General features: G+C 41.0%; 1 protein-coding gene across 2 annotated transcripts; it reads left to right on the top strand.

Moving 5' to 3' along the window:
• Positions 1–721: 721 nt before the first annotated feature.
• LOC120863359 (INTS3 and NABP interacting protein) lies at positions 722–18,327 on the top strand. 2 transcript variants are annotated; one of them, XM_040239502.1, is made up of 5 exons: positions 722–758; positions 2,376–2,451; positions 12,020–12,122; positions 14,193–14,283; positions 15,609–18,327. In XM_040239502.1, the coding sequence occupies exons 2-5, from the start codon at positions 2,427–2,429 to the stop codon at positions 15,702–15,704; spliced, it is 315 nt and encodes a 104-aa protein (XP_040095436.1). In that variant the 5' UTR covers positions 722–758; positions 2,376–2,426; the 3' UTR covers positions 15,705–18,327. The 2 variants fall into 2 exon arrangements, with proteins under 2 accessions (XP_040095436.1, XP_040095429.1); XM_040239495.1 differs by having other exon boundaries at positions 738–903.

Here is an 18,327-nt window from a genome sequence, read left to right as displayed (position 1 = left end):
GGAGAAGACTCCTGATAGTCCCTTGGACTGCGAGGAGATCCAACCAGTCCATCCTAAAGGAGATCAGCCCTGGGTGTTCTTTGGAAGGACTGATGCTAAAGCTGAAACTCCAGTACTTTGTCCACCTCATGAGAAGAGCTGACTCATTGGAAAAGACTCTGGTGCTGGGAGGGATTGGGGGCAGGAGGAGAAGGGGATGACAGAGGATGAGATGGCTGGATGGCATCACCGACTCGATGGACATGAGTCTGAGTGAACTCCGGGAGTTGGTGATGGACAGGGAGGCCTGGCGTGCTGCAATTCATGGGGTCACAAAGAGTCGGACACGACTGAGCGACTGAACTGAACTGACCTGACCTGAAAGTAGAAAAATATCCCCGGGATTTATGTACATTAAGATGCGCATCACCAAGATGGTTGTTAAAGCTCGCTCTCCGAGTGCCAACAGCAGCTCCGCCTCAGTCCCAACCTAAGTGGATTTACAGTTGCTGCCCTGGTGGCTTTTCTGCCCCCAGCGGTCTGGACGGAATAGCTATTCGCGGTGCTAGGGACCCATTCTGTCTCTGCCCCGCCCCTACGTCACTGCGCGCCCGCCCCTTTCGGGCCCCGCCCCCGGCCTGCAAGTTCCCTGAGCCTCTCTGGCTGCCACTCTTTGGAAAGGAAGTGGCGTATGCATGAGGTTGGCAGTTCAAGTACGAATCACCGTGAGGAGCGGCAGTTGAGTCCAGGCGGGAGGCGGGACTTCCGCTCCCTCGTGGGTAAGTCACCGGGGGGGCGGAAGAGCAGGGGGGCGGGAGGGTTGTAGAGTTACACGTTGAGCTCCAGTTGCGGGTCCTTAAGTGGTCGCGCCCCCTTGGAGAACGCGACCAGACGGCTAGGCGGTCCTGGCTCTTCCGCCTCGCGGTAAGTAGGACCGCCTGGCGGCACCGGTTATGGAGGTGTGTGGCCCCGGCGCTGACTTGCTGCCGCCATCCCATGCTATAGGGTAGTGGCTTCCCCGTCAGCTTTGCCTCCCAGCATTCACTCCCCGTGTTGTCCTGGGTCTCGGCCGCAGCCGCTGCGCCAGCCTCCACGCACGCCCCAGGGACCCTTCTGAGAGGCTGGTAGAACCTTGTCACGTCCCTGCTTGAAGTCCCCCGTCACAAGATGGCCCTCTTGTTCCTCCCTTCCTAACCCGGTTTTCGTCTGCTCTGTACTTAAGCCGCAGGAGACACCTAACATTATTTTGTTCCAAAACCGACATGTGTTTACTAGCTCTTGTCTTTTCGTGCGCATCTTATAAGGCATGCCGCGTCACGCCAGTAGAATCAGTTCGTCTCTGCTTACAGAGCGTTGTTTACGCCTTGTAAAAAGCGCGTATTAAACTTTTTTTAGTATGGTTGCTTGAATGAGACAGTGTTTTCCCACTGGATTGTACATTTCATGAGAGCAAGAGTAGGGTCTTGTTCATTTGGGATCTACCCAAGGCCTAGTTCAAAAGCACGAAATTTAAAACTAACAGTATTCGCACTAGCTTCGTTACCTTGGGCACAATCTCCCCATTTATAAAGTGGTGATAAATAAAATAACTAATTTCAGTCATATAATGTAGAGTGCAGAGTATATACTGGAGAAATATTCGGCTTGTTTCCCTTTTTAGCCTTAAGTAGTATACACAGTAGTTGTTAGCTAGGTATCTTAAATGAATCCAGAGGCACTATAGTTGAGTGGTTTTTGCTTCCTAGTAGGGCATCCCTGGTGGCTCAGAGGTTAAAGCGTCTGCCTCCAATGCAGGAGACCCGGGTTCGATCCCTGGGTCGGTAAGATCCCCTGGAGAAGGAAATGGCAACTTACTCCAGTATTCTTGCCTGGAGAATCCCATGGACGGAGAAGCCTAGTAGGTTACAGTCCTTGGGGTTGCAAAGAGTTGGACACGACTGAGCGACTTCACCTCACCTGTAATCGAATTGATACTATCAATTAGTTGATACATTTGGTAGTATTTGGTAAACATAACCTAATGATGTAATTAAAGACAGAAATGCTAACTGTTGGTATCAACATCTGCAAGAATAAACATTTGACTTTCACTCTCTAAGTGGGCTTCCCAGGTGGTGCTAAAGGTAAAGAACCCATCTGACAATATGGGAGACATAAAAGACACTGGTTCCATCCCTGGGTCAGGAAGATCTCCTGGAGTAGGAAATGGCAACCCAGTATTGTCTGGAAAATCCCATGGACAGAGGAGCCTGGCAGGCTTTAAGGTCACAGAGTCAAACATGACTGAAGCAACTGAGCCCTCTAAATGACTTGATGTGCTTGCTTTCAGTTGTGTGCATTTCAGACATATGTTTCTGAAGAGATGAAGATAAGTGTGTACACATTATTTTTCACAGGTGTTTGTAAAGTGCTGACCCCTGAACATAGTTGAAACAGAAAATAGGAAGATGGCAGCAAACCCTTCAGGACAAGGTAAGTGCATCCTGGAATTTCTTTTATTACTAGGAACTTTCCCCCTCTATAGTAAAGTATTTTGATAGAAAATTTAGCATAGGGCAGTTATTGTAGGCAGAATTAAAAATGAATAGCAAAAAAAAAGACTAGCAAAATAAAATCGCATATTTGAAGCAATTCCATCATTTTGTCTATATGTCAGTCAGTTCAGTCGCTCAATCATGTCCGACTCTTTGCGACCCCATGAACCGAGGCCTGCCAGGCCTCCCTGTCCATCACCAGCTCCTGGAGTCCACCCAAACCTATGTCCACTGAGTCGGTGATGCCATCCAACCATCTCATCCTCTGTCGTCCCCTTCTTCTCCTGCCCTCAGTCTTTCCCAGCATCAGGGTCTTTTCCAGTGAGTCAGCTCTTTGCCTACATGTAACATCCTTAATATCTATTAATCCTATATTTTCAGTTCAGTCGCTCAGTCATGTCCAACTCCTTGTGACCCCATAGACTACAGCACGCCAGGCCTCCCTGTCCATCACCAACTCCCGGAGTTTACTCAAACTCATGTCCATTGAGCCAGTGACGCCATCCAACCATCTCATCCTCTGTTGTCCCCTTCTCCTCCCGCCTTCACTCTTTCCCAGCATCAGGGTCTTTTCCAATGAGTCGGTTCTTCACAACAGGTGGCCAAAGTATTGGAGCTTCAGCATCAGTCCTTCCAATGACTATTCAGGACTGATTTCCTTTAGGATAGACTGGTTGGATCACCTTGCTGTCCAAAGGACTCTCTAGAGTTTTATCCAACACCACAGTTCAAAAGCATCGATTCTTTGGCTCTCAGCTTTCTTTATAGTCCAACTCTCACATTCATACGTGACTACTGGAAAAACCATAGCTTTGACTAGATGGACCTTTGTTGGCAAAATAATGTCTCTGCTTTTTAATATCCTGTCTACGTTGGTCATAACTTTTCTTCCAAGGAACAAACATCTTTTCAGTTCATGGCTGCAGTCACCATCTGTAGTGATTTTGGAGCCCCCCAAAATGAAGTCTATCACGGTTTCCACTGTTTCCCCATCTATTTGCCATGAAGTGATGGGACCAGATGCCACGATCTTAGTTTTCTGAATGTTGAATTTTAAACCAAATTTTCACTCTCCTGTTTCACTTTGATCAAGAGGCTCTTTAGCTCTTCTTTCTGCCATAAGGGTGGTGTCATCTGCATATCTGAGGTTATTGATATTTCTCCCAGCAATCTTGATTCCAGCTTGTGCTTCATGTAGTCCAGCATTTCTCACGATGTACTTACATATAAGTTAAATAAGCAGGGTAACAATATACAGCCTTAATGTACTCCTTTCCCAATTTGGAACCAGTCTGTTGTTCCATGTCCAGTTCTAACTGTTCCTTCTTGACCTGCGTATAGATTTCTCTGGTTAGGTGGTCTGGTATTCCCATCTTGGTAAGAATTTTCCAGAGTTTGTTGTGGTCCACACAGTCAAAGGCTTTGGCATAGTCAATGAAGCAGAAGTAGATGTTTTTATGGAACTCTCTTGCTTTTTGATGATACAGTAGATGTTAGCAATTTGATCTCTGGTTTCTCTGCCTTTCCTAAATCCAGCTTGAACATCTGGAACATTTAAATCCTATATTTTAATCTGTGTTAATATTGCTCACATTGTAAACCTTAGGTCCTGCTCTGACATTTGTTCTCTTACTTTTTTACTTGAGATAAGAACCACTTTTAAAGAAGTTAAAATTGTCATTGGGCCATATCCATGCTTTTATTTTCATTTGCTTGAAAAACTTTCCATACACATTTCATGTGTGTTAAGAGCTCCCTTAAGCAAATCAAGTTAGAAACATCCCAAGTAAGGAGTTTTTGTGTTTTTTTTAAAAATAAGTTTTCAAAAGCAAAGTTTAATCTCCAGAAAGTATTCAGTTCCACCTGTAAGTGAAACTTACAAACTTATAAACCTACTTGAAAAATTGAAACTTCTGTTTTCCTCTCCATATCAAAATTAAACGTCCATTTGACAGATCTTATTTTTAAATTAAGCTTAGTCGTGTTTCATTTTAAACGTCATATAAACATGTTTTTGTCCCACTCACACTCACTGTACTGTCTGTGAGAACCATCCATGTTGTGCCATGTATCAATTGTTTATTCTTTTTTATTGCAGACTAGTATTCCATTGCATGAATTTACCACAGTTTACTTATTTGTTTTCCTTTTTGGAGAGTTTGGGGTTCTATCAGTTTGGGTCATTGTGAATAAAGCTGCTTTGAATATTTGTAAGTCTTTTTGCAGATATTTGGATAAATAGCTAGGAGTGGAGCAGAGGAGTGTAAGAGTCTAGACACAGGTTCTGTGTCACTGCTAATTACATCACCTAGATCATTTTGGAGTTGGTTTCTGTTGATTGCGTTTTTTTTTTTTTTTTTTGAGTATGGGTCACATTTGTCTTTTTCTTACTCTAAGTGAAAGTCGCTCAGTCATGTCCGACCTTTTGTGACCCCATAGACTATACAGTCCATGGAATTCTCTAGGCCAGAATACTGGAATGGGTAGTCTTTCCCATCTCCAGGGGATCTTCCCAACCCAGGGATCGAACCCAGGTCTCCCGCACTGCAGGCGGATTCTTTACCAGCTGAGCCACCAGGGAAGCCCAAGTTTCTTACTACACTTAGTGATTTGTTATGAAACCCTGGGTACTATGACTAATACATTATAGAGACCCTGGATTCTGGTATATTCCTCTGAAATGTGATTTTGTTCTAGTAGATGGCTTGGCTCAAGTGATACTCCAAACAAACTCTTGTCTCTTTTATGTTGGCTGTAGAAGCTGAAATCTTGCTCACTTTTTTTTTTTTTTTTTTTGGTCTTAAACAACAGTCTTTATTTTTACACAAAGCAGTCAAAATGGGGCAATTCCTCAAAGGGTATTTGGAATTAGAAAATCCATCCTGGGTGTGAAAGTTTTAGTTGCTAAGTTGCGTCCAACACTTTGTGACCCCATGGACTGCAGCCTGCCAGGCTCCTCTGTCCATGGGGTTTTCCAGGCAAGAACACTGGAGTGAGTTCCCATTTCCTTCTCCAGGGAATGTTTCCCAGGATTGAACCTGAGTCTTCTGCCTTAGCAGGCAGATTCTTTACCACCAAGCCACCTGGGAAGCCCTTTATAGAAGTGTGGTATTGTAAAAGCCTAGCTGTGGTGACAGCTTTACTGGTTGTTACCAGCTAATGCAGTTCTGTTCTCTCAAATACCCAAGAGTGATTTGTGTGTCCTATGGACTGATTACAGGTTAGCATTCCCCTGTGGTCTTTGACCTCTTCTTTTCAACAGGTTATAGGGGTTCAGATTAAAATTTTAATTTGAACCAAAATGAAACTAAGAGAAATCCATTTTGGAGAGAAAATATGCTTCTAAAAGTCACACCATGAAGTCCAAATGAAAACAAAATAAATACTTTTATCCTTCTGTTGTAATAGCACAGATATTCAAGATTTATAATTTTTTAAGCAGTTGGAATAAAACACAATCATTTTTACTGTTGCCTTTGATTGATTCGTAGTCCAATCCACTAAGAAACATCCCCTAAATAGAAGCAAATTTAGATTAGTCCTTTGACTTTTGTTGCTCTTTTGTCCATGATTTTTTTGGTGTCATGAGCTGTTGCAATTAGACACCAGCAGAGGGAGTCCATATCATGTTCTATAGACTCTGAGACTCTCAGGGAAAATAAACTATTTTTGGAGTTACTGCATTTTACTCTTTATGTTAAATTACTTTTGTACTGTTTATGTGTATTGGAACTACTTATTATGAAGATTGAAGACAAAGTTCCATAATTATCTTACAATAATAACTGAAAGAACAATGACTTTTACAAAAATCTTCATCTGTATGGTGTAATGTATTAATGTCTCTACTGTAGGGGACAGGCCATCTGGAGATCTAGCAGTCTATCATACTGCAGCAGCAGTCTGAACTGCTAAATTTCACAAGCTCTTCAGACAGTTACTGAAGTCTCTCAATTCTCCTTAGCATTAGTGTGGAACATTTGATGGGTTCATAATAATTATTTGATCAATAAGTAACATTTTGAGAATTTAATATGTAGAAGCAGATTGTCAAACTGGAATTTGGCCAAGGTACCATTCCTATGGAAAGAGGCTGTCATGACTGGTAAATATCAGAGTCCTGTGATCATATGTTGGCAGTTGGGAGATTGGTCTAACCTGATTTTAGCTACACAGAGAAACCCGGTGAAAAACCAAGTAAGATCCTAGTTCTTTTAGTTCTTTTATAGTTACCGCAGAATGCTTAGAGTAATAACTGTAATTCCTGTAATCCAGTGATGGGAACTATTGATTTGGGGCCACTTTGGATGTTCTTAGCTGTGATTTCAGGATGCTGTGTAGGATTGGAGTAGCATAGCTCTTGGGAGGTGTCTTGGTGACCTCAGACCCAAGTTCTTAAACCATCTATGTTCCAGAAGGAAAGCAAATTTACCCTTCAGGCTTGTGCTAAGGTATGCTACCTCTTAATTAAGAATTTATCCTAGTGATGCATAAAAATCACCTTAAAATTCTTGTATTTCTACCTTTTTTAAAGATGAGAGTGTGGATTCAAAGACACAATTTGGAGTTGGTTTTTTAAAGCTAGATTTCTACATAAATAAAGGTAGATTTCTTTTTGTCTCATTTTTCACTGCCAAGGCAAAGGCACTACAGTAGTTTTCTGATGCTGGAATTGATCTATAGGCCCAGGTTCAAATAGGAACGAAACTGAATTGAGGCGGAGTGTTATATAAACTAGAATGAGATTGTTTGTATAGTAAAAGAGAGCTTGTGATCCCTGGTCCATTGAGACTGACCTGGGAGGCCAGTCATGTGAGTGTAACCTTGAAAGCTGTGCTAATCACTTGTACCCTTTGTAATGGAAACCTGTTTACTGAACGAGAATTGTCAGAATGGAGCTGACAAGAATCTAGTGAGGGGACTTCCCTGGTAGTCCAGTGGCTAAAACTGGGCTCCCAATGCAGGGGGCCCAGGTTTGATCCCTGGTCAGGGAACTAGATCCCACATGCCTCAACTAAGACTCAGCGCAACCAAATAAATAAATAAATATATTTTAAAGAATCTAGTGAGGTTAACAAACTAAATGATAGAGAACACTGCTGCTGCTGCTAAGTCACTTCAGTCATGTCCAACTCTGTGCGACGCCACAGATGGCTGCCCACCAGGCTCCCCCCTCCCTGGGATTCTCCAGGCAAGAACACGGGAGTAGGTTGCCATGTCCTTTTCCAGTGCATGAAAGTGAAAAGTGAAAGTGAAGTCTCTCAGTCGTGTCTGACTCTTTGCTACCCCATGGACTACAGCCCACCAGGCTCCTCCGTCCATGGGTTTTTCCAGGCAAGAGTACTGGAGTGGGGTGCTTCGCCTTCTCCGGATAGAGAACACTAAGTGATACTAAAAGTAATAGCTAGTATTTAGTAAGTAAGTAATAGTAAGTAAGTAATAGCTAGTATTTAGTAAGTAATAGCTAGTATTGAGTAAGCTTTGGAAGGACTGATGTTGAAGCTGAAACTCCAATACTTGGCCACCTGATGTGAAGAACTGACTTCTTGGAAAGACCCTGATGCTGGGAGGGATTGAGGACAGGAGGAGAAGGGGACAACAGAGGATAAGATGGTTGGATGGCATCACCGACTCAATGGACATGGGTTTGGGTGGACTCCGGGAGTTGGTGATGGACAGGGAAGCCTGGCGTGCCGCGATTCATGGGGTTGCAAAGAGTCAGACACAACTGAGTGACTGAACTGAACTGAACTGAACCACGTGGCAGGCAGTATGCTAGGTATTTTATTTATATTTACTATATTTCATATAACCATCCTTCAAAGTTGTCATTGTTATGCCCATCGGTCCTGCATAGTGAGGTAATTTTCCCAATATTAAATAGTAACTGGTGGTACTGAGATGAGAACCCAAATTGAATCTGTGCCCAAGTTCCCTGTTGATTGTTTCCCACACTGCACTTTTGCTGTGGGTTTGAACATTGTAATTATAGCATCCAAGAAAAAATTGGGAGCTCTAGACTAGGGGCAAAAGACCTCTCCTTTATTTTTGTATCTCTTATGCAGCTATTATTAAGCAGAAAATCCTTACTATAAACTCTAAAATAAAATATAAAATCTAAGAATACTAAAGCTATTTACTATAAATAAACTCAGAGAAATGAGTTTATCTGTAAGAGGAAAAGAAAAATGAGTGAGGAGGAAAGGGTGATCCAAGCAGAAGAGATTTCATCATCTTATTTAGCCACTGATGAAGACAAGGAACCTCAATAGATAGAAGAAGAGGCAGTAGCTTAAAGGGGTAAGTCCTCAGGGTCTAAGACAGAAAGAACTTGAACACAGGGTTTTAAGAGTTGAATAATTTTTTAATCTTGCAAGTTATAGGAAGTGTTTGCCATTAACTATCTATCTAGAAGACCAGATACTGTTACTAATTAATTCAATTAATAATGTTGTTATATTTTTTATTCTGCGAAGACTTAGACTGAAGCAATCTCTCCTGAAATAGTATAAGCTTGAACCACTGAATACATTTTATGTATCATTAAGGAGGCATAATAATATTCTGCCTGCCTACCCTCCAAAAATGTGGCAATCTGCTCCAGTTTTCTTGCCTGGAAAATTCCATGGACAGAGGAGCCTGGCGGGCTACAGTATGGGGTTGCAAAGAGTTGGAGATGATTATTCCTTGTTCCTTACTTCATACTAATTCTCTCATTGTCCCGTTGATTTAACTGCCTAAAAAGCTCTTGGGTTTGGCATGTCTGTTCATTTCTCTGGCCATGAACAACCTCTCATCTCTAGCTTGTTCTACTGGCTTTTTTCCTCTTGTCCAGTCTATTCTCAACCTTGTGGCTTCTGTGATCTTTCTACCAGGGGGAGGGTTATTTTGTCCCTCCACCCCTAATTAAACTAGTTAATCTAACATTTCAGCTCAAGCGTTCCTTCCTGAGGGAGTCTGCTTTGACACTGCTCCCCCTCCTTCCAGTCTGAGTCAGGTTGATTCAACATTGAGTCCTACAGTGATTGTTATAAATGCTGATAGAATTTTATTTATTTCAGACTGCTCATCTTAGACTCTAATTATACATTCATCTGTGTAATTATTTGATCATTTCTGTCTTCACTGGAATGTTTTAAGAACCACGAGAGCTAGAGTGAAGTCAGGTTGTGACACATGGCTGCGTTCTTAGCATCTGCCTTAGTGGCTGCATGTATGGCATTTATACACAAGAAATAACTTAGGACACGTGAAACTAATAGTTTATTAGTGAACCAGTGAACTAATTGGAGGAATGGACTGCTCCAGTACTAAGCAGCTGTTTTGTTTTTTTGAGGACGGGACACACTAAGCGGCTTGTAGGGTCTGTTACCCAGTCAGGGATTGAACCTAGGCCACGGTACTGAAATCGTGCAGTGCTGACCAGCAGGCCGCCAGGGAACCTCCCCCTAAACAGCTCTCTTAGGGTGATATAGTTGAATTCACTGAAGAGCTGTGAGGAGTATATAGCTTGTAAGATAACTACTTGAAAGGATTTGAATTTTTTAAATATCTTTAAAAATAATCATTGTTATGAAAGCAGAATAATAACTGTAATTGGAAAGTATATTATCCATAACCCCACTTATCAAACAGTAATTTTCATTCTTTAGTTTTAGATTTTTTTCAATAAAAAGGTTTCCTATTAGTCCTTGTTTAAGTGTCATAGAACTCTTCACACAATGTGAATTATTAGCTGTTAGGTTTTAAGTGCAATTTGATGTAATGCTAGTTACTCCAGAATATTTTTAGTGACACAGAAATGTGTGGTATTAAAATGTTTCTGTAAATGAATGTGGAAATGAGAGTACATATGATTGTCAATGGAGACAGTTATAGTTCTGAAAGTGGAACTTTTAAAGTGTGCTGCATTATAAAATAATTTTATTAGGAAAAAATTTAGTTATAAAGAAATAGTAAGTATTTCCTACTGTACATGAGATAATATGTTTTACTACCTTCATGCTTCTAAGAATGTAAAAGTTACCTTTAACTTTAAGATAAATGTAAAATAACATAAAAGTAAAATATTGAATTATGGCAAGAGATAGTTTGTGTTAAAAAACAGTTCATGTAGTGACTGTAATAGAAGTTAAATTTTATATATCTATGCCTTTGAGTTAAGTTTGTGCAAACCTTGACAGTGGGAGAATCTTGCTTTAGAAAATTGTACTTAACTACTTCACATAACCCACCTTCCCGGGTGGCTCAGTGGTAAAGAATCTGCCTGCCAGTGTAGGAGACTCAGCTTCAGTCCCTGGATCAGGAAGATCCCCTGGAGGAGGAAATGGTAACCTGCTCCAGTAATCCTGCTTGAAAAATCCCATGGACAGAAGAGCCTGGAGGGCTACAGTTCACAGGGTCGCAAAGAACCAGACATAACTGAGTGACTAAGCATAATATACTTCAGGTAACAAACAGCTACCTAGTGTTTTGCCTTAAGTTTCAAACTTGAAATAAGCTATTATTGTTACTTAAGTTCTATTGACTATATATGTCTATAATACAGTAAATGTTTTGTGCAAAAACTGCCATATAAATTATTTTTGAAAGGTCAAGAAGGAAGTACAATTCGGGGACATCAGACAAGATCAGAAAATAAGAGCCTAATAGACCTGACTGTAGCCTTTCCCTTCAGTTATGTTCCATTTCTCTCTCAGAACTGTTTTCTGCTGCCAAGTCACTTCAGTCGTGTCCGACTCTGTGCGGCCCCATAGACGGCAGCCCACCAGGCTCCCCCGTCCCTGGGATTCTCCAGGCAAGAACACTGGAGTGGGTTGCCATTTCCTTCTCCAATGCATTAAAGTGAAAAGTGAAAGTGAATTCGCTCAGCTGTGTCCGACTCTTTGCGACCCCATGGACTGCAGCCTTCCAGGCTCCTCCGCCCATGGGATTTTCCAGGCAAGAGCACTGGAGTGGGGTGCCATTGCCTTTTCCGGAACTGTTTGCTAGTCAGTTGCAATTCTTTGACTTGTTCCTTGAAAGACTGTGTATGTCATTTCTGAATGAAAGCTGTTGAGAAAAAGAAATACTGTTTTGACCTGAGTATATCTAGTACTTTTCATGCTCTCCACTTCCATGAAAGAGGCATTCATAAAGACTCCTAAAACTGAGAACCAAGAAAATCTCCACTTCAGAGACTGGCTGAGCAAGGTAGAGATTGGTCCCTGCTGAATATGGGGCCACAGAGATTTTAAGAAACAAATGCTGTTACCTGTCTTTGGTGATTAAAATTCTGTAGAACTAAGTCTTAAAAGTCCTCAGTCAGTATTATACTTTGCTTTTATCTGCATATAATGCTGTTGCAGTTGGTTGAAAATAGGCAATAGAGAAGGAAAACTGCTTACTAGTAGTTTATTATCATGTTAGAAAATTTTGCTTTCTGGATTTCTAGGTAGCCTAGGCTTATAAAGTAGTTCTAATCTGTTTTCTTTCTTTCTCATCCCCCGCCCCCTCTCTTATTTTAGGTTTTCAAAACAAAAATAGAGTTGCAATCTTGGCAGAACTGGACAAAGAAAAAAGAAAGTTACTAATGCAGAACCAATCTTCAACAAATCATCCTGGAGCTAGGTATAGAAGAATAATCTGGTTTTTATATTTAGTGATACAAAAAGCATCTTGGACAGAATTAAAATTGGTTGGCAGTGATTTGTTTCTTTAACATTGGAATTTAACATGTGATGTTTTATATCCTAGTTGGATTTGAAAAAATTAGATTTTAAAAAACTTGATTAGATTTTAAATATTTTCATTCTAATCAGAATATTTAATTTTCTCTACAGGCTACTTGCAAAAAAAGAAAAGAGTTTTGTTTTTTTGGTTGTTGTTATTCATGAAATTATTGCTCATGTCCCACTTTTTAAGCATTATGCCAAGTAGGTAAAAGTGAGGTAGCTTAATGACCTTTGTTTCATTTCTGCCATCTTCAGTCTCTTCCCTGACACCCATTCTCCATTCAGCCCCCACCTTAACTTCCCTCTCCCTCTTTCAGGCAGATCTCCTAAAAAGGAGTTGTCTGCACCTACTCATCTCTGCTCTCTCACTTACTGACTCCTTAGCCCACTACAGTCTGACTTCCAGGCCTCCCCACCCTGGCCCCAAAGAATGGATTGGAGCCCAGGTCACTTGCAACTTCCTCGTGGCTAAATCTGATGAACCAAAGTCCTTTTCTTGTTAGACTGCTTAGCATTCTTTGAAACCACTGATTTCTTCCTTTTCAAAAAATGGAGATATAGTTACTGTACAGTATGAGGTTAGCTGCAGGTTTATTGCGTAATGATCTGACATCTGCAGACATTGTGATCTGATCACTACAGTAAGTAACCATCTGTCCCCACACAAAGTCAGTACAACATTGTTGGTCACATTTCTTACGCTGCATATTACATTCCTGTGACCTCTTTATTTTCTAACGGGTTGGTGCCTCTTAATCCCCGTTACCTGTTTCTCCCACCTCACACCCCTCCTCTCTATTAACCACCTGTTTATCTGTGAGTCTGTTTTCTTTTTTTAATTATTACTGGTTAATTTTTAAATTTTTATTGGCATATACTTGATATACAATATTGTGTTAGATTCAGGTATATAGAAGTCTGTCTTCGTTTTGTTTTTTAGATTCCACATATAAGAGCTCATACGGTATTTGCCATCACAGATGACAAGCTTTTTATTTTTTTTATTCCATTGTACACAGCTTCCTCCTCCTTAAAATAGTCTTCTTGGCTTCTGTTCATTCACTGTTACACCGTCCTGGTGTCTTTCTTAGACATTTCTCCACTGCCTGCCTCCTGAACGTTGGTATTCCTCCGAGTTCTGTTCTAGACCAGTTGCCCAGTCTGCGTCTTTTCACTGGACAGTTGCATCCACTTTCACAGCCTGTTATTTATGTGCTGATAATTTTACACGCTTACGTCTCTAGCCCATTCCTCTCTCAAGTACCAGACTGCCTCCTGGACATCTGCACTTTGATGTCCTGCAGGCATTTCACACTTGGTGTGTTTTATACTGAACTCATCTCCTGTCTCTACCTACTTAGTATTCTTGGCTTACTTGTTGCCAGGAGTGGTACAGATCTACTAGTAATCAAAGTCAGAAATGTGAACTTTAATTGTTCATTATTCCCTGTCACTTCCGTCTCCAAGCATCTGTCATTCTCTTATGTTTAACTTCCTGGCCTAGGAATCGAATTTCTTGATTTCTTTCACGAGGCTGTACATGTCCTGGTACCTGCCTTCCTTCCTAGACTCATTTTTTGACAGCCCACTTCTCCCCTCTCCAGACCTCCAGTCCTGCTGAACCATAAATTTCTTCAAATGTGTCAGGGTTGAATCCTGCCTTCGTATGCTCTACTATCTGCTTGAAATAGTCAGCTCTTTAGTCTTCATCATAAATGTAACTTTACCTCAAATCAGTTTGAAAGCAGAAGACCATAAATCATTGATAAAAAGATAATCTGAAGCACTAGTAAATAATATAGGCTTTTCCTTATAAATTAATATAAACAGTGGAAGAAGGAAAGAAGACTTATTCAGGAAGATGTTTTGTTTTTTAAATAATTCCTGTGTAGGATATCTAATGAAAAATGTGATTCAGAAGTAAAGGAGTCTCTAAATAGTCAAGTAACTAAGATTCTCATTTTAGCATTGCGCTCTCGAGACCCGCCCTCAACAAGGACTTCCGGGACCACGCTGAACAGCAGCATATTGCAGCCCAGCAGAAGGCAGCTTTGCAGGTGAGAAAAGTGTGACTGACATTCTTATCTCACTAGAGATTTCCCGGGGCTTGGAAACCAGCACAGTTCTTATTTTGTATTTCATTGGAGCAATATCAATAAAAATGTTCCCTACATAATTGCAGTGGTTTGCTGATGTTCAGTCATGCCCAAAGGATTTGAAGGACCAACACAGGAGTGATGAAAGCATCTTTTCTGTTGTTGATGTGGTCATGAGTGATTTTTTGCTGCACCTGGCAAGGGACTGCTTGTGCACAAAAGAGTGTAGGATATTTGGATGGCCTGAATGAACTCAAGAAGCTGAACTGGCTGGCTAGTTTTAATAGTACATATATATTTTTCAAATTGGTCATGCTGTTATGTCCTTTGATAGTCTGATTTATTGTTGCTTGGATTCTTTTTTTAATAGTCAGCATATCTGTTTTGAGTGGTGCTAGTGGTAAGCCCACCGCCAGTGCAGGAGACATGAGACACACAGGTTCAGTCCCTGGGTTGGAAAGATCCTCTGGAGGAGGGCATGGCAACCCACTCCAGCATTCTTGCCTGGAGAATCCCATGGACAGAGGAGCCTGGTGGGCTGTAGTCTGTAGGGTTGCAAAAAGCTGGACACGACTGAGCAAGACTTAACTCTTAATATGGAAATCTGACAACCCATCATCTGAAAAAAATTGACTGTGATGAACAGTTTTAGTATTTCATTGATCTTGGATAATTTAAGATTCTCAGAGACCTTGGACAAGACATCATTACTGATGCTTTTAAGCCTTAGAATCTCAGAATTGCAAGGAACATTACATTAAAGATCATCTCCCTTTAGACCACCTATAAACAGTCCTTTGTTTAGTGACAAAGGACATCACTGGTGGTTTTGTTATTTACATTCCAGCGTTCTCTACAAAATGTTGGCATCTTAATCACCAGTAATCAGCTGCCTTCCCTCTTCTCCTTCCAGCTTCTGCCCTTCTCTCTCACTCTGCTGCTTTATTGACCAAGAGCAGAGCACTCTGGGACCTTGTTGCTGGTTTTCCTCCCCACTTCCAGGAACCAAGTAATTCACGTCTTTGACTCAATTACTGACTGATGGGAACCACAAGGAAGAGAGTAGGGAGGATAAATTAGTACCTGGTGCAACTTGTTAATGTGAATTCTTTATTATTGTAGATCTTCTGGTATTTAAACAAAATTAGCAGCAGCAGAACTGGCTTTTAAAACAAATTCGGTCTTAAGCACTCAGAAAGGGTACGTAATTTTAATGCCTTGGTTGAGGAACTGTGACTCTTAGTAACTAACTTGCCTCTTTTTCTTTTTTTAAAACCCTTTCTTAGCATGCGCATGCACATTCCTCTGGATACTTCATAACTCAAGATTCTGCATTTGGGAATCTCATTCTTCCTGTTTTACCTCGCCTTGACCCAGAATGAAGAAAAGATCTGTAATGGCAGTGACTTTGTAATATCAAATGCCAAAGCCACTATCATTCAGTGCTATACAAACTGTGACTTTCAGAATTTGGTGGACTTTTTTTTATATGTTTTGTTTCTTTAAAAGAAAAATATGTCTAAGTGAAAGCAAAAAAAGGAGACTGACCAGGATGATGAAAGCTCTGGAAGCTGTATTATCTGGGAACTGATGCTGCTGCTCAGGACTATAATCTGTGTGTAAGGCAGTTTGGTTTTTAATTCTGAATCAGACCCCAGATTGGATGTGGTCACATAACCCACCTTCCAAACTAGTTGAACTGAATATATCATGTCTACAGTAGAGTTTCAAGAACCATTTAAAGTACTTTATAAACAAATGAGGGCACTGTTTAAAAATGTGAACCAGTAGGCTTAAGTTACATTCACATTTGCTGTTTATAGAATTGATATCAGTGTACCTTTTGTGTTTATAGTCATCATATCCTAAAATATCCTTTAACTGGTAACTAGTTTCCCTATTCTCAATTTTAAAAGAAAACCCAAGATGCGAGTAAGTTACCAGCCAGTCGTAAATGCCTTTTATAAACCTATGCCACTGTAAATTATGTGACTAAATGCTATTAAAAACAATAAGAAATATAGCTTTGAATTTTGTACATGCTCTTATTTAGTGTTACTACATAAATGGTGTGCCTGAAGTTTTATTGCCCATTTTTGCTCTTATTAGAAACAAAGTTGAGCCCCTTTTCAGTTAAAAAGGAAAGAATTAGGTTAAGCAAGTTTCTCAACATGATGCATCTTTGAACAGAATCCAGGATGCTTACTTAAATATGCAGTCCCCACAACTGACCTTAGTCCTACGGAATTAGTGTCTCCAATTCAAAATAAAGTCTGAAAACCATGGGCTAGAAAATTCAGTGTTCATGATATCTAAAAATCTATACATATGTAGGTCCCTGAACCTTAGATGTCATTGAGCTAACGGTATTTTTTTTTTTTTTACTTTTAATAGGATTGAAATTATGTTTTATACTGTATCACAGATACAGTATTTTTTATAACTGACCTCATCTTGGCCTTAAGTCCCCATCCTGTCTGGTGGTAGGATGAGATTTTAAACTAGAAGTTACAGTTTGAGTGAAGAATTAGAAAAAGTTCATGTCCCTTTTTGAACAGATTCTCCTTCCTTCCCTTAGGTATTTGTTCCATACACTCAGCCCCATCTCACCTAAACTGTATGAAGCAGGAGTGGACAGTTCTAGATACGGCTGTGCCATTTAGATTCTCTCTGTTGAGAATTGGGACTGGTTTTCCTCATTTGCGTGAGTTGGCAGCTGTCCCCATTGTAATGGTCACCGGTACAGCAAAGGTGCCCTTTCTCCCACTGCTGGCGAGCACCCAGGCCTTTGCCTCTGCCTGTCCAGGTTCATGCAGCTAGCCTTGGCCCTCCTTTTCTTGAATCAATGTAAGTTACTCTTCCGTGCAATCCCTGAGCTACTGGCATCATTCTAAATCTACTGATGCTAGGGATATAATATTTTTGGATTGAACAGTTTTTATACTACTGATGCTTCTACCAAACATGTAACTTTTATAATCTGGGTGAGAAGATCTTTTTCCCAGTGGTATCTTTTCTGGTCTCAGCCCTTTAAATAGATATCGCCTAAACATCTGAATCTTTCAGTCCTGACTATTAAGCACTTCCTCCACCCCTTTCCTTACAAATTCAGTTCAGTTCCATGTGTATTTACTAATGCCTGCTCTGTAAAGCACTGTGCTTTAAGGGGAAGAGATGAGTTAAGACCTGCTCTTAAGCCGCAGTGCAGAGGAGCCCACTCTGGTGCGGCAGCGAGGAAGCAGCATCCAGTGCGGGGCCTGGGAGTGGCCAAACCTGAGCACACGCGGTCTAGTCAGGCCTAGAAGTTACTAATGTGGTCTTCCCTGGCAGGGAGAGAAGGTCTGCCCTAGGCAGAGCTCAGGATTTCACCATCAAAGTAGAGACTGCGACAGCAGTGAGGACCGCAGAGGATAATGGGGAGGGTGGCAGTGGGCTCCAGTGGTGCTTCCCTCGGGTTGCAGGTGTGGCCGACCCACTTAACCTTAAGGCTTACCTGTCGCTCTGTCTCCTCTGTAAAAGGGGAATGATACACACACTGCCTAATTCATAACTTCCCTAGACCAGTACTTTTCAGAGTGCAGGTCTCACTCAATACATTACCAAATTGAGATGCCAACTAAATGGCTGAATGGGGTGTGGCCCACTTTTTTTTTTTAATAGAAAATATCAGAGTACATGGCATGTAGAAATAGGGGTTTTGATTCACGAATCTTCCTTTTCTGTGCGTTTGTGAGTTTACTTTATCATGTGCTCCACCGGCATGTAAGGTCTTGGAGGGCAAGGGCGTTTGTTCTTCCTGCCTGTTTATTACTGTATTCTGCTGAGAATAGTATTTGGCGTATTCCTTAACGAAGGAATGAATGAATGTGATCTGGATTGTGATGTAAAGGGTGTGTTTTTTTAATACTATGAGTCATGGCAAAAATGTTTTGAAAGCCACTTCTAAATAATACAGATGATAGTGCTTTGTATGACTCTGGAATAAAAACTGAAATGACTCAATAA

This window comes from Oryx dammah, unplaced genomic scaffold (genome assembly GCF_014754425.2).
Source record: "Oryx dammah isolate SB20612 unplaced genomic scaffold, SCBI_Odam_1.1 HiC_scaffold_1, whole genome shotgun sequence".
Lineage (NCBI taxonomy): Eukaryota > Metazoa > Chordata > Mammalia > Artiodactyla > Bovidae > Oryx > Oryx dammah.
Note: the sequence above shows the minus strand (reverse complement) of the source record. Positions and strands in the feature narration are given on the sequence as shown.

Excerpts from the sequence above, each read along its gene's own strand:
- LOC120863359 (XM_040239502.1), top strand. The coding sequence starts at position 2,427 with ATGGCAGCAAACCCTTCAGGACAAG. Across the intron at positions 2,452-12,019 it reads AGCAAACCCTTCAGGACAAG|GTTTTCAAAACAAAAATAGA; the intron begins GTAAGTGCATCC and ends CTCTTATTTTAG. Across the intron at positions 14,284-15,608 it reads AGCAGAAGGCAGCTTTGCAG|CATGCGCATGCACATTCCTC; the intron begins GTGAGAAAAGTG and ends ACCCTTTCTTAG.